Source organism: Tenrec ecaudatus, chromosome 2, assembly GCF_050624435.1.
Source record: "Tenrec ecaudatus isolate mTenEca1 chromosome 2, mTenEca1.hap1, whole genome shotgun sequence".
Lineage (NCBI taxonomy): Eukaryota > Metazoa > Chordata > Mammalia > Afrosoricida > Tenrecidae > Tenrec > Tenrec ecaudatus.
This window is the reverse complement of record NC_134531.1, coordinates 96,534,171-96,550,365: the sequence shown is the minus strand read 5'-3', so window position 1 is coordinate 96,550,365 and position 16,195 is coordinate 96,534,171. Positions and strand designations below refer to the sequence as shown.

Genomic DNA, 16,195 nt, shown 5'->3' with positions numbered 1-16,195 from the left:
TGTTGTCATTACTAAGTGAATGTTAGTTTTGATTCATATGTAGGTATTATGTAAGGGTTTATCAGAACTCTGCTTACCCATTTCACCGTTTTGGTCTTTATTATTAGAGGCTTGAGAGTTTTTGTTGTTTATTTTCTTCCCAGATTGGTTGATTGCAGTCATTCATAAGTTATTCAAACGTATTCATTGCTAACGTGTCTTCTCTGAATTATTCTAGGCTATTAGATCAAAGTTTTAAAGGAGATATCATAAAAACACAAGAGTTTCCAAGTATTATTAGTCTTATTGGCAGGAATCCAGTGGGGTATCCTTTGGCCTGGAAGTTCCTGAGGGAAAATTGGAATAAGCTTGTACAAAAGTAAGTTCTGCAACATCATTCTGTAACTGGGAATTGCTTAACTTTGCTGTGCTTTAGTAACAGTCTAAGAGGATTTTGAAAATTAAAGATAGGAAGTAGAAGTGCTTGAAACATCTTTGTATTTTTAAAAAACAACAACAACAACAAAGAAACCACTCTCATTTCGTGCTAACGAGTGAATCTGGACAGGATTCTTTCTCCTTCCATCTGCAAGCTTCCCTGTCGGTGCCCACCAGTCTGCTTGAAGTCCCCCTCCTCGCAGCTCAGCCCACGGCCATCATGAGCGCTCCGGGGGCTGCACCTGCTTTTGCTAACCCTTCGAGCCCTTGCCATCTCCCATTTTCCTTGGGGAATTGCTGTCCTTTCCTGTGGCTACCACAGCCAGTTACCACATGCGTGTTCTTATCACAGGTCTAGGGGCCAGAAGTCCGAACAAGGACCATACTCCTCCCATGGTTCTCAGGGGCCACTCTGTCCTGGCCTCTTCCACTGGGTGGTGGTTTGCGCATCCCCGGCTTGTGCCTGTCTGACACCCACCTCTGCTCCTGTCTCCTCTGCTTCCCTCTGTCTCCTCCTCATCTTTCTGCAGACACTCGCCCCTGGATTTAGAGCCTACTCGAATTTCAGAAGTAGCTTATCTTGAGAGCCTGTACTTACTTCCCTCTGAAACCCCCCCTCCCTCAAAGAAGATCACGTCCATAGGATCTGGGAATTAGATACCCACTCATCTTTCTGTTTTTTTTTTTTTTTTTGGTGGTGGCACCATGCAACCCACGACAGATACTTAAATCTTTCATTCAGCTGTTTGTGTGGATTTTAATTTTTTCACAACTGGACCTTAACCCATCGGAGGGTGGCGATTATGTCTTTTGTTTCTCCCATGCTGACCCTGTTTTTGAGGCACTTCTAAATACACGCTAAAGAAATTAAGTATTTCACAATGCATTTTGATAATTTCCGTTTCCAGGTTTGAACTGGGCTCGTCTTCCATAGCCCACATGGTCATGGGAACAACAAATCAGTTCTCCACAAGAGCACGGCTTGATGAGGTAAAACTTTTTCCTTTTTGAAAAACGTATTAAGTGACAATTGGGTAGTATGCGTGGAGCAGATGCAAGCGTATAAGGGCTGACGAAGGGATGGAGTTCGTCCTTTGGAAGTAGCGGCCACACAAAAGGTGCACGTGAACTAGTGAAAACAGAGCCTCCTCCTGAGCACCGAAGAGGCCTGACTGCTGTCACTACAAACCTGCAGGACTGAAGGCAGCTTGAGGGCTCTGGTCCCCACTGAGGTTGTTAAAGTTGAGAGTTAAAGATTACAAAGGTGGATGTGTTCCCTCTTTCCAACCCACTCACACTCTACCCTCCCAGTATCGCCCGATTACAAGGATCTACATGTGACCTCCCTGGGGGACAGACAACAGAAAAGTGGGTGAAGGGAGATGCAGAGGAATGGTTCCAACTCCTAAGTTTGCCTCCAGTTTTCGGTCACCTCCCCCAGGCATGCACAATGAACTAGCGCATCATAATTCGAGTGCGGACTTCAGTTAGCTCTCAAGCAAAGGTGTTCTGTGTGACCCCTTTATACATTTATTCGTCCATTCATATACTGTGTCATGAAATGTTATTTGTATCTATTAAATCTGTTCGGGACTTATTTACTATGGTCCTACTCTGTGCCGGGGGTGGTTTGAAGTTCAGTGATGACCAGAAGTGGAGACGGCTGCTCAGCTGGCGCGTCCCTTCTCCCAGCGGGAAGCAGTCGGTTACGGGCAGACGGTCCATGGGCCAGGCAGCAGCTCGCTCGCAGTAGCCGCGCTCTGAGGACCGCAAGGCCAGGCCAGGCCAGGCGAGGGCGTGTGGCAGGGGATGCTGCTATGTTTGAGGCGATGTAGGAGACACTTGCGCAGAGATCAAGGGAAGTGTAGCTGTGAGGGGGCTTCCAGAAAAATAGAATTTCTGAAAAGATGCCATTTTCCCCCTGAGCATTAGAAAAGCCCCTCCTATCTAGCTAGCAGAAGAATCTTCTGAGAGACAAAATCTCAGGTGCTAAGACCCTGAGGCAGTCTCAGAGAGCAAACAGCCCGTGAGGTCCCTGTGATGGACAGCCTTCTGCGGATGCTGGACATGTAGGGGCCGTCCCTGCCCCACATCCAGCGCCTCCTGGCACCCGGTGGGTTCCGCCACCACATCCAGCCACTTCTTGCTTGCTCCTCTCCCCGCCCAAGCCTTCCTCTTCTTCCTCCCCACCCAAGCCTTCCCCTCATCTTCTCTTGCCTGCTTTGCTGCAAGAGCCTCCTCACTCACCTCCCTCCTGGTAACGTCACTTGGCTGTGTCCAAACCACTCTCCACGTTGACATTTGAACAGCCCCTGGCTGACCCCTGCCTGAAAAGCAAGCCTATTGTTCTCAGAGTACATCCCACCCCTCTTCTCCCCCCCTTCCCCCCTCCCCCCTGCCCCTAGTACAAATTTGCCAGGACCTGGCTCTGCTCAGTTCTGTCACATTTCCTCCATCCTGGGCTGGCTCGCTCCACACTGCAGCCCCGCACCCCTCTTCCTGCTCCTGGACCACACCACGCCCTTCTGGTCTCAGCCTCCATGCCTTGTCTTCTCTCTGCCTGCTTGCTCTTCCCCAGGCAATGAACACGAAGGCTCATTGTATTCTCCCGAGACCCTAGATCAAATCCCACCCCCATTACTGTCAGAGGAAAAGACAGACCCACGCCATCCCCTAGACCAGTGAGGCACAGAGCCACCCCGTGTTTGAGCAGAACATAGTTCTTCAGCGGCTGGGATGGGGATTCGATTGCTAGACCTTTCTCCGGAGGCACCCCAGGAACAAAACTACCAACCTTTTTGGTGAGTTGAGGATTGTTGTACTGTGTGTAGCACAGGTACCCCTGTTGGGACCATGCCCCGATTACTGTCTTCACGCTCGTTTGTAAAGAGCATCCAGTTCAGTGCCGAGCTTCCCAGGTGCCCTGTAAGCTCCAGGCCAGGGAGCCTACCTGATTCACTCAGTGTCTCGCATGGGAAATAAGGGCTAAAGGCCAGAGTGACCATTTGGGACCACATGGAGGGGATGGACCCCCTGGCCCAGGCCTGGGGCTTGGGTTCAGCACTTGGCCCACCTCACCCTCATACCACTTTGCACTGGAGGGCAAATGGAAACCGAGCCCAGGAAGGTCCAACCACTCGCTCCAGGACAAACCAGTGAGTAGGCTCACCTGCATTTCTAGCACTATCATCATGGCGCCGACTGCCAGAAAATGTTCTCGGGCACGGGCGAGTTGAACACAGTTACAAGGCTGCCCTTCCAGGGCAGAAGATGGGAAAAACGAATCAATCCGGGTGCAGAGAAATGTGGGAGGTCCGGGCCAGTAGCTGTTGCAGGAGGTCTGGGTCTTCAGCGATACTCTCAGGATGAGCTTCTCCAAGATTAAGGAAATCATTTGGCTGACTAACAGCTGTTGGTAAGAGTTGACTGCTGGCGAGCGCTCAAGGTGACTTTTAGTTGAATAGGAATCCATCTGGAGTTCTGAGAACAGGCAACAGTAGGTAGAGCTGCAACGTAAGGCGGGCAGGCAGGTGCTTTCAGTTGCTAAAGAAAGGGCATACTCTGAGGCCTTTAAAATGTGGGCCAAGATCATACTATATATAATAGCATTTAAGATTGGAATTGGCTCTAAAGCCTATTCCTAACTCTTTCGATTCCCAAAGTTTGAAAGTGGGATTATGACATAGACTTTTAAAGAGTAAGTTGCCTGGAATCTGTGCTGAATAAATCATACATCTTGACCTAGGGTCACTGCCTGTGTATAACACCATGGAGAATTACTGCTGTGGGGAAATGCGTGGGAAAGAGGCTGAGGACCCTTGAATTGTAGCAGACCAGCATGCTCAAGGCCACAGCCAGCCAGTCCACTCCTCGTGTGAGCTGTAAGGGGTTAAGGTGCCCAGGCATGAAGCAAGCAGAGAGCTATTTTTGACCATTTAGTCAGGGGTCTCTTATCTCTTCAAAATCATGGGAAAATTCCTGTGGAGTCTATCTTGAGGGGAAATTACATGAGCTGTGGGTTAGGATAAAAATTGGCAAGGTTTGGGGTCTTACCACCGTAACTTGCTAAGAGCCCCGTTTCCCACAGTGTTTCTTTAAGAACACACAAGGCCAGACCCACAGGGAAAGGCTGCACTTATGTGGTTGGAACTGTTTTGCTTGGCAAAGATGATCCTCGATTCATTCTACTTTCTTAGATTCTGAATTTAGAAAAATCAAGTTTGTATCTGTGTACATGGAACCAAATATGCATGAACTCGACACACTCAATTACACCTTAATTATAGAGACGGCAAACAGTTTGTGAGAGTCTGGCAACCATGAATAACTAGGAGCTGGGGGGGGCGGTGAGAGGGTGGGGGACACTCACAAGAAAAAAACCTCCACAAAACCTGACATCATGAGGCATGAGCTCGGGTTTACGTGAACATAATCACATCCAGACCCCTGGGGCTGCCGTCTCTGTGGAAATTGGACCAATGCTGGGATTGTGGCATTCGGTGTCTTTTAACTAGCCCGGCATTGCTGAAATGTGCTTACTGTACTAAAGCGAATCTTTTACAACCGCATTTTCCTTTTCCTCACAAGGTAAGAGGATTCTTCAGCTCTCTGGAAGACAATGGTTCTCAGCTCCGCTGTGCCCAACAGGCAGTTGAAATCATCGAGGAAAATATCCGCTGGATGGACAAGAATTTGGAAAAGATCAGAGTATGGTTACAAAATGAAAGCGTGAGACTGCTGTAACCTTCTGTTCAGTTCCGACAGGCTCCTGTGATCCAGAATGTCCCACACCTTGTGGAATGGGGACGTTTTATTCAAGTACCAATGGCCTGAGGGCTTCTTGGGTTTTTGTTTTGTGTCTTGGTCCTGGGCTCCTCCCGAGAACACATCGGCTGTGCGTTCGTTCACTGCTGGCTGACTGCTCCCACATGCTCCTCTTCAGGCCTTGCCCAGGCATGTTAGTACGCACAGAAGCAAGCGCCTTGTCCACCTCATTCTTTCTACCGGGGCCCAGCAGTCTCCAGCGACATACCCCAGCCAACCAGAGGTTTAGCTGTGAGCGGTTTCATCCACCTCCTCGGAGCCTCAGAATGATGAGCCTGTACTGAACTCCCCCACTGGCCCTCCAGACCCGCGGTCCTCCCCTCTCCCTGCTCCAGTTCAGAGAAGGAGACTGAAGCTGGGGAGAAGGATGGAGGATTTATCCCCCTGGCTCCTTTTCTGGGTGCCTCTGGCTGGACTCACTGAGGAGGGGGGTCTCTGCTCCTCATGGCCTCTCTCCATCTCTGGCTTCTGCTAACTCTCATCCCTGCAGAAGAGGGTGCAACAATGGGAGCCCGGCTTTTCCAGATCCCTACCAGGCTTTCTGCTCCCCTATACCCTGCCCACATCTTCGAAAGACATTTTTAGAGAGCCCCTTTGGATAATCCTGTACTGAATGGGCTATTTCCTCCGGGGCCCTTCTGAAAAAGCACAGTATGAGGCAGTTTGAAAAAGTTTGTAAAAAATAGAGTTAAAAGATCATGGATTTCCCCCCAAGCTTTTTGAAGCCCCCTCGATACCCCTTCAGGTTTTGGGGGACAACTCTTCCTTTGAATTTGTGGCTGTTGCTGCCTACATTACGTAAGGTAGTGATGCTTTCCCCTCCTGCCCCTTATCCGCGCAGCTCCCAATCCCTAAAGAGCAGGGCACTGGCCCAGGCGGTCACCTTCGATGCACCGTTGCAGACATTACAGGCCCACAGACTGTGGAACGGAAAATGTTTGCTATCCCCGCCCCCAATTGATGACCATAGATTTCCTCTTAATACATGGCAGATATTTCAATATACAGGAATGCGATTGATATGAAAAATATTAGAAAATGTGTTGCTCTGATAGACAAAGTGGCCACTGTGGGCATACATTGTTCCTAGTCCCATTCTTGGTATGTGATTTGTTGGTTTGAGAAATAAAACAACAACAAAACAGATTGTCACCGATCATTTCCAATCCCCGACATTGTCCTTCTGAAAAACACACACAGCCAAAATGTTCATATAAAATAGTTTGCTTTAATTGTAGCTTGCATCTCGATTACTGAAACATGAAAATCTTGATCCTCAGTCTGGTCACCTGAGGAAGCTATCTGTCAGGGACAAAGAGTCCACTTTCTGAAGAGACACAGAATTGCCACGACCATGTGCAGGCCCGTTTGGGGAATACAAAGCCGCCTGATTTCTCCCGTGGGCAGATCCCTGCAATCATTTCCTTCTAATCAGAAGGCTGAAACCGGCGGACTTAAATCCTGCCCTTTCTTCAAGTCATAACTACTAGCAAACACCCAAGTCTCGAAGGCGTTTCTCAGTCACAAGAAGGCACATTCAGAGTACTGCAAACATATGTTTCCTAACTCTGGGTTTTTGGTGTGTCACTTAAACGTACCTCGATATCTGCCTGGGGCTTGCAAATACAGCATACAGTGTCGAAGGGATCGAAATCTCTTTGTTAAAACAAAACAAAACTTAAAAATAAAAGCAAACAATTGTACTGCCCAAAGGGAAAATCAAGTACTTAGGTAAGATCCCTTCAGAAAGAGTTTATTTTCTTGTTAGTGCTTGAAAAGTACAGTTAGCTAGCATAAACCTGTCTCATAGATCCCAGACTCAGAACAAAATAATGACTCTCTTCCCCCCCCCCCCCCTCTCTCTGGTGGAAATGAGAAACAGCTTTCTCGTAGAGCTGACTGAAAATCCCAGGGGCTGCAGGCATGGTTTTTAGGGAGCATTAGCAAGACTTGTCCACCTTTCTAAGCAAAGTTGTTACTTTGCTTGCTCCCTCCTGCATGAGACAGTATTGGTGACATGGCTTATTTTTGTGGTGTCAGCTAAGCCCTAACAAATAAAAGTTCTAAACAGATGCTAAGAAAGGTGAGGGTCTCTGGAAACATTCATTACCAGGAAATAGAGGTGAAAATAAATTTCTATCAAAATTCCATCAATGAGGTCAGTGTTACGCTCATAAACTTCATTACTGAAGGAGCTAAGAAACCATTCAAAGTTGGAGGATATCAGAGTCTAGTTCTTAAATGGCTCTGGGGGGAAAAACAGATGGAAACTTTTAAATCTTTATTTTGGTTGACCTTAATTCCCATATAGCCAGATGCTATCCCAATGCACTTAACCAAGGTGGCGGTGGTTCTAAGCAAATGGTGTGCGGAGAACAGAAAGCAGAGCTAAATTCCGCAGGGAATGACAGCACCCAAGCCATACGGACATCCGAAGTCTTTGGTTTTATTTCTTAACTTTGGAACTTGCTGTGCAGTGCCTTACCCGCTCCGCACTCCGCTCTTCTGAGGACTTGATTCAAGCCTCAGCGGGCTTTTGTGCTGACTAGAACGTGCTGCGGCCCTGCGCCCTGGTGAGGGAGAGCATGCTGGGAGGGCGCAGGGCTTGGGTCTGCCGGGCTCTCTACTGCGAAGTTATGATGAGCAGCCCTAGCGGCGAGACATGCCCAATGTCCACTCTCTTCTCAACAGTAACCCACAGACATGTCCCCTAGAACTCAGGAGCCTTGGAGCAGAGGGGTGATGCGGAATGAGTCTGTTGAGAAAAGTTCAACGCAATGTTCTCTGAATGCTTAATAATAATAAAAAAAGACAAAAGTGCAATCCTAATGAGATTTACAGGCACTGTGTGTGTAGGATGTGCAAAAGTTTGCAAAGGCTTTTTTTTGGTATGCATTGCTTTAAGAAACATTATCAAATATATTTCTTACAAATATAAAGCTCTCTTTCTCTCCGGACTGAAGGCAATTTTTAAAAAGTTCAAAGTTTATCAATCCACAGTACAATAACACAGGTAAGCCAGACACATTCCATTTCTGTCCTGGAAAAGAATAACAAACCAATGTTTGAGATGTCCAAAGACTCGACAAACACCACCCTAAAAACCACCCAGAAGAAGTTGTCTGTTGCCAAAGCCTTTTTGTTCTTCAAAAGTCACCATCCACCAGCTGAGCAGTTTATGTGCAGGTACCTGAAACAAAACACAAGAGACCAACGTTCAGTGAACCTTTTGATATATATCCATGTAGGATGCGTCCAACAGCATCCTGATATAACAGGTGAAAAGGAACTGCTTGTAAGCGGATATAAGAATGGACGGTGAATCACCATAAAGGAGAACCACACACAGTACTCTACTTTCGCAAATTAACAAGAATAAAAGTTGTTGAACATTTCCTTGGTCTGCCATGTCCACCAGACCTCAACATGTACTTCTCTGCGTCTGCCCACCTGCTGGTATTCAGGGCAGTGTCTACAGGTTGTAATGTGCTACTTTGGCTTTGCCCTAATAAGGGGCATTTGGGTTTCAAGGATTCAATGAGCCTCAGAGGGCTACATTCTTTAAGGGCCTGGCCTAGCACGATCGCGTGATTTGGATGACTGACAAGATGAATGCTTTTCAACATTCCTGCAACACCATCATCCCATGGAGTGGGATGGACTCATTATTGAGTTTGCATCAGACATTTCAAGGCCATGACACACACGACCAAGTCTACTCAAGAGTCAGGCTTTGGTTCTCTCTCAGTTTTAAGACATCGGTTGGTGGACGGTGCATTTGCCCCCATTTAAAAACAAACACGCAACTTACCCAATACTGTGAGCTTTAACTTGTATTTTTTTCATCTGCTTTTGGCTTGGAAGCTTCTTCCTTTGCCTGAACGGGGAAACAAAGCCCGCAGTCAGTTTGCTCTTTTCTGAAGTAAGTATTTTAAAAACTGATGAACCTGAAGGGGTTCTCCCTATCAAAGGGGCAAAAGATGTTCCCTTCTAAATCCCTGCCTTGTCCTCATTGGGACCACACACTGAGTGTTCTTCTTAAGACTAAAAGCTAAAGGCTACTTGAAGTGATCCTAATTTTCTCACTCTTGAGCACTTCGTTTTTTTCTTTGCTTTTTGCGGCTAGCGCAGAAACGTGTACCACTGTCCAGCCTCTTTTCCTGGTCCTTGGGGGCAGGGCTGGCGGGCTCATCTACCTGTTGCATCAGTTTTCCTGCTTTCTATTTGTTGTTACTGGGCTAGTCTCGTACTTGTAGAAGTGAAATCATAAGTGAGATTCAGTGCACGCAGTGCCATGAGCGGCACGTCACTCTAAACCCTGCCTTGTATCTTACCACAGGAGGGTTTTACAATCTAATTTCTAACGCAACCAGACTATTTGCTAAAAGTTACATCTTTAATTTCTCAATGCACTAGGGGGACCCATCACCAGTCCTTTGCATCATACATTCCTGGAATTGGAAGGGACCTAAGAAATTGCACAACCCAGCATCCATTCCTGACCACAGCTGGAGTAATTTAGTGGAAGGAAGCTACCAATTGTTGTGCTGTATTAACACCCAACGGTTAGGTACTGGAGCCTCTTCAGTAGCCTTAGCTTTACTTCTACAAGAAGCCCATCTCCCACCGGCATGCTGTCTCATCAACATGCTAGGGCGCAGAAATGCGTGACCCCCCTCCCCAGTGATTTCTATCTACTAATTCCCTATCCCAAGATTCACATCCACTACATGCTCTGAACATTGGACATTGACTAAGGAAGAACCAGGAAGAATCGATGCATGGGAATTGTGGTGCTGGAGAATATTGAGACTAACATGGACTGCCACAGAAGCAGTGTGTGTTGGAAGAAGTATGGCCAGTGTGCTCCTTAGAGGCAAAGATGGCGAGACTTCGCCTGACATGTGTTGGGTGCATTGCCAGGAGAGACCTGTCCCTGCAGAAGGACATCATGCTGGGTCAGGTAGAAGGGCAGTGGGAAGATGAAGGCCCTTCATGAGACAGAGTGACACAGTGGCTGCCACCATGGGCCCAAGCACTGGAGGACTGGCGAGGATGGCGCAGAGCCGGGCACTGTTCTGCTGTGCAGACTCGATGTGGGTCGGAACCGGCTCGGCCCGTAACAACATCACGTACGCCATGCAGGGGAGGCAGGCAAGTGGAAACTGCTTACGAACATTTGTTTAAATTTCTAAAAGCACCAGATACTTTACAAAAGACAAACAAAAAAAGTCTTATAAATTTAGTTTCTTTAGCAAGACCTGCTAGAAAGTAGTGCTTAACAATTTGTTTGGTCTTAACAGGTTCCAATAGGCTACCACCCACACAACATAATTACGGAATGAATGTCTGTTTATGTACCTTTGCTGACTCCTTTGATTTACCCCCACTCTTGGGTGTTCTGCTGCCAGAATCAGTCTTCTTGCCTTTGTCCTGAAGCAGAAGAAACGCCATGAGGCTACTGCAATCATAGATCCATCCAGCAATTAACCCCCGGGCTGCATTCGAATGAATCCAGTAGCCTGGATTCACTATAATGGAGATGTTTTGGTCAAGCTACTTTTGCACAGTGCCGAGTGAAGGCAGGGGGAAAGAGGGATAAAAAGGAGGGAAATGTGTTGTGACTGGGTCACACTGATGTTCTCCACCGGTTTGCATGTTGTGCAGCAACTCCAGGCCTTGTTCTGCTCACCACAACAGCCCCTCTCTGGACACAAACAGAGCAAAAACCAGAGCAAAAACCAGAGCTCTGTTTTCAGTGGTGGGGGGAGAAATATAACAGTGGGAACAACCAGAGCCCAGCGGGTGTGGGCTGGCAGGCAGGTTACAGAAAAATCGAACTACACAATCCTTTTTTATTCCACTCACTGTTATTCACACGTTTTGGGGCACCTGTGCTGTACCAGGTATTTTGTTCATGTGGAGCCCACAGAGGGGGGAAGCCTGGGAGGGAGCAGCAGCAAGAGAAGGCTCCCCGAGGGAGCAGGAGATGCAGCCCCCTGGGCAGGACAGAAAGAGGGAGAAACCCCCAACTGCACAAGGGCACGGACAGGTGTGGGATGGGTACTACTATTTGTCATTATCAGTACTTGGTAAATCAATGATATCAGAGCTATGGCATCATTATTGCTCAACAATACTTTATGACAGTCAAAAAGGAAAGCTACGAAGACTATAAGCAATTGGATACACATTTATGTAGTAACATTAAGCAATGGACTTCTAGGTGGTTGTGTGCTGTCAACTCTGTTCCAATTCATAGTGTCCAGAGTAGGGGTTCTCAAGCCTCTAACTCTTTATGGAAGCAAGCTGTCTCATCTTTCTCCTGTGGAATGGCTGGTAGGTTTGAACTACTAACGTTCAGTTAGCAGCCAAATATTTAACCAGTGTCACCTCAAAAAACAAAAAACCTCACTGCAGTTGTGAGTCAATTCTGACTCACAGCAACCTACAGGGCAGGGTAGAACTGGTCCTGTGAGCTACCAAGGTTACCACTGTTTATGAGAGTAGAAAGCCTCATTTTTCTCCCTAGAAGTAGCTGGAGGTTTCGAACTGCTGACCTTGTGGTTAGCAGCCCAATGTGTAATCAATAGGCCACTAAGACTCCAGTGTGTGTAACCAGGGTTCCTTAATATCCTTATGTATGGGCTATAAATAAATACAACTGTGAAAAACACATACATATGAAAAAGGAATGCACCAAGTAAATAACAGTGTATCTGGAAGTCGTAGAATTGAAGGTAAGTTTTCCTTCCTCTAGACTCAGGTTCTCTGTTCATATTGTAGCTTGTAGATTACATGGGTGCCCACACATTTAGAAACCATCAATAGAGAAAAAGTAGGGCACCTTTGCTGCTTTCTTTGAGGCATCTGCAGTTGAGGGGCAGCTGTCGAGTTCTTTGGAGAGGGTGTCGATGGGGTCTTGGTCATCTGCGGGTTTCTGAACCATTAAAAGAAATGATTACCAGCGACAAAGAATAGGCAAAATACAGCGGGGGGCATTTCCAGACATGACTGAAAATAAAAGATGCTTATTTTGTCAAAAAACTTGACAATATCCTTTTCCTAACAAGCCTTTCAAAGAAACAAATGAAACATGAGCACCTTCAGAGATTAAAGTTCTATTTTATACAGGTCACTTAGCTTCCTTTGAGACTTGGTTTTCTAATCTGGAATATGGTTCTGCCTTTCTTTTTAAAAAAATACTTTTATTGGGACTCTTATCACAATCCATACATTCATCTAGTGTGTCAAGCACATTTGCCGCCATCATCATTTTCAAAGCATTCTCTTCCCATTTGAGCCCCTGATATCAACTCCCCATTTCTTCCCCCTTCTTCCCCCACCAGCCCTCCCTCAAGAGCCCTTGATAAGTTATAGATTATTATTTCCTTATCTTACATTGTCCTCGGTTGCCCCTCACCCACTTTTCTGTTGTTCATCCCCCTGGGAGGGGCTTATAATGGATCCTTGTGATCGATTGCCCTTTTCTCCCCCCACCCTCCCCTAATCCTCTTGGTATCTCTTCTCTCATTGTTGGCCCTGAGGGGTTTGTCTATCCTGGATTCCTCTTGTCTGTAGCAGTGTGCATGCTCTGGTCTAATCCGATTTGTACGGTAGAATTGAGGTCATGATAGTGTGGTGAGGGAAACACCAAAGAACTGAGGAAAGTTGTGTGTTTCATCGGTGCTATACTGCATTCTGACTGGCTTATCTCTTCCCTGTGATGCGTCTGTGAGGGGATGTCCAATTGCCTACAGATGGGCATTGGGTCTCCACTCCATGCCTCTCCCCCACCCCGCCCCCCAATTCACCTTGGGTATGGCTTTGTTTTGGGTCTTAGATGCCTGATACCTGATCCCATCGCCACCTCATGATCACACAGGCTGGTGTGCCTTTCCATGTGGGCTTTGTTATTTCTGAGCTAGATGGCCACTTTTTTATCTTCAAGCCTTTAAGACCCCAGATGCTATATCTTTTGATAGCCGGGCACCATCAGCTTTCTTCACCATATTTACTTATGCACCCATTTTGTCTTTAGTGATCGTGTGGGAAAGGTGAGCATCACAGAATGCCGGGTTGTTAGAACAAAGTGTTCTTGTGTTAGGGAGTACTTGAGTCAAGGCCCAATGTCCATCTTCAACCTTAATTCTTAACATAGATATATGAGTACATAGTTCTATTCCCCTCTCCATATATATATATATATACACACACACACACAGACATATGTACATGCCTGTATTTAGATCTCTATAAATGTCCTTTTCTTCCTTGTTCTTTTGTCTGTTTCCCTTTACTTTCCTCTTGTCCCACCATCAAGTTTGGCCTTCATTCGGGTTTAGTAATTCCTCACTGCAATATTGCCCTTGATTAAGTCCCACTGGCCATCTTATGATCTTCCTTCGGTTGATTTTAGTTCACTTGTCCCTGGGTTGGTTCTTCCCACCCCCCCTCCTTCCTTTCTCCCACGTCCCCTTCTCCTGTATCCCCTGGAACCATTGGTCCCATTCTTTTCATCTCCGAATTATTTATCCCACCTATCTTATCTAGATAGACATGCAGATACATTAATAAGTGCAAAAACCAGCCAAGGCCAAATAAAAAACAAAGGAAGTTAAGACCAACATAACAATAACAACAACAAAAAACAAGCACAAAATAACACAAAAAAAGAAAGCCAATGACAAAAATAGTTCAAGGTCTGTTTGTTGGCCTTTATGAGTGTTTTCCAGTCGAGTCTGATGGGTGCCACACTCTGTATCCAAAGTCTATTTTTGGTATTCCCCAGGGGTTTCATCCCCTGCTGCTCTGCTGCATGCCCTCAGTGCCTCCCCCCAGCATGATGGGGCCAGACCGTGCACTGTGTCTCCAGTGCTGTCCCCTGGAGCATCATGGTTCAGTGAGGAATGCAGTGTCCCCTGGTGGGGCCATGAGCAGGAACATCATCCTCGGGGCTTGGTGGGCCAGGATGTCCTCTCCTCCCTCTCCATTTCTCCCGTGTGCTCTAATCCAACTTGCCCTCTCCCCAAGCTCTAGCCCCATCGCTCTCCTCAGAAGTGCATCCTTCTGTGGGCAGTGGGCGGGGGGGGGGGGTCCACATAGTTGGGACTGCGGTCAGCCCAGGTTCTGCCTTTCTTAGCAAGGTTTGGTGAGGACTAAATTAGATAAATTACACACACACACACACACACACACACACACTCCCCCTTTTTTAATCTCTCAACAATGTATACATTGATATAGTACCAAGCATAGGATAAGCACTCAATACCTTTTATGCTAATACCAAATAAAGCGATAGTTACAATTATTTTTTAAAAAATCAAAGGATGCTACTGCTGGATTTACCTTTGCCTCCTTGGGTTTTTTTTTCGATGGCTTCCCTGGTTTTCCCTTAAAAAAATCCAAGACAGAGCATTGGTTAAACCTAGATCTCTGTACAAAGTTTGCTTAGGTGAAGTCAGTATTTGTAAACCTACTATCCAGTGATTTGACTTCAATAAAGTAGAGTACAGATTTTCAGTAATTGATAAACCTAGCTCCCCAATTAATTACTTGGCCAGTTTTGCTTAATTACTACTCTGATAAGCATTTCATATGATGCCAGAATGGAAAGAAACACTATTTAGGTAGTGTTTACTATCATGCATTATAATTCTACTTAGTATGTTGCCCGCCCACTGCCTCCCTATGCAAAAACAAAACAAAACCAACCAACCAACCTTGTGCCTGCATGTTTCACTGACAGTAACTTACTTCCTACACCTAGGAAGAATCTGAGGTATGGGAATGCTGTACAGATGATGCTTTCAGGCAGGAGTATAACATACTGCATCAGTGAGTTCCCCGTTTTCAAAAGCAAGCGTATTAACTATTACATTTCCCAGAGAATTAACTGACACCAGGGAAGGGCAAATTCAGCACGTGGTGCACCGTCTAGAGGAATCCTGGCCACAATCAAGGACACGCGATTAGTGTAGTGGGCTATGCCTTGGGCTGCTAACCTCAAGGCCACCAGTTCAAACCTACCAGCCGCTCCTCCTTTGGGAAGATGAGGCTATCTACCCCTGTAAACATTTACAGTGTCAAAGACCCACAGGGGTCGTTCTCCCTGTCCTACAGGGTCACTAGAGGTCAGCATTCAGTCTGAGTTAAGTAAGTCATGCTACAAAGACAGCACTGCGGAGGCTGGGAATCATTAGATCATCAAATCAATCACCAGCACCATGGAGTAGAGAAGGATGCAATCAGGATGCCTTGCTCTTACTGGGGGAAGAGGCCTGGGAGGGTTATTTATGGTGTCTCACAAGTAGGAGCTGAGCATAACAGGAGGGCAGGCCAGGTGGCCCAGAGCAAGAAGACTGGCCTGGAGACAAAAGAACAGTGACTCTGACAGAGTGCACTGAGCTAGAGGACCAGGCCTACGCTTGCTTTGTGAGCCGTCAGCACCCACAGTCAGTAGTGCTGCTGGTGGAAAAAGCGGGAGCCCTCGACTCGTGGTGGTCCCCTAACTATTTGCTCAATTCATGAATGGGTCTAACAATTGCTCCTGTTTGGCTTTCCCCAATCAAAGATATTCTTTGCTTCTTTTGGAATTCCTTCACTCCCGTCATTTTGACCATCTTTTCCAACACAGGAATTCTGTCTCAGAATCATGACAGGTAGAAGAGCATTCCACTCCGACAGAGTGACCACAGCTAGATTCTGAGTCAAATCCGTGCTGCTACCCAGAATTCTTGGCTGCATGTTTTTCAGCACTGGGGACCCGTGAAAAAGTTATGTTACAGTTTATCCTATTGTTAAAGTGCAGCTTTCATTTCAAGTGAAATGAAATGTACTGATCCATTTCAAGTGAGGTGCATTGGACGGGGACGGGGATGGTTAAAAAGCTGTGTAGTAGGAACCCCATCTAGCATAAACAATACCAGTTGTCTCAGAGCCATTTTCCGTA

General features: G+C 46.6%; 2 protein-coding genes across 6 annotated transcripts in view; one reads left to right on the top strand and one right to left on the bottom strand.

Annotated features, from left to right (window-relative positions):
* ERAP1 (endoplasmic reticulum aminopeptidase 1) overlaps nt 1-8,159 on the top strand; it is a 46,129-nt gene extending 37,970 nt beyond the window's left edge. The window contains exons 17-19 of the mRNA XM_075541301.1: nt 218-358; nt 1,326-1,407; nt 5,005-8,159. Of these exons, the coding sequence (XP_075397416.1) occupies nt 218-358; nt 1,326-1,407; nt 5,005-5,160 (379 nt within the window). The 3' untranslated portion in view covers nt 5,161-8,159. The remainder of the gene's footprint in view (nt 1-217; nt 359-1,325; nt 1,408-5,004) is intronic.
* CAST (calpastatin) overlaps nt 6,450-16,195 on the bottom strand; it is a 121,138-nt gene continuing 111,392 nt past the window's right edge. For all 5 annotated transcript variants that reach the window (XM_075541302.1, XM_075541304.1, XM_075541303.1 and 2 more), the window contains 5 exons: nt 14,593-14,637; nt 12,089-12,181; nt 10,603-10,674; nt 9,053-9,118; nt 6,450-8,431 (listed from right to left, as the gene is read on the bottom strand). In XM_075541302.1, the coding sequence (XP_075397417.1) occupies nt 9,068-9,118; nt 10,603-10,674; nt 12,089-12,181; nt 14,593-14,637 (261 nt within the window). In that variant the 3' untranslated portion in view covers nt 6,450-8,431; nt 9,053-9,067. The remainder of the gene's footprint in view (nt 8,432-9,052; nt 9,119-10,602; nt 10,675-12,088; nt 12,182-14,592; nt 14,638-16,195) is intronic.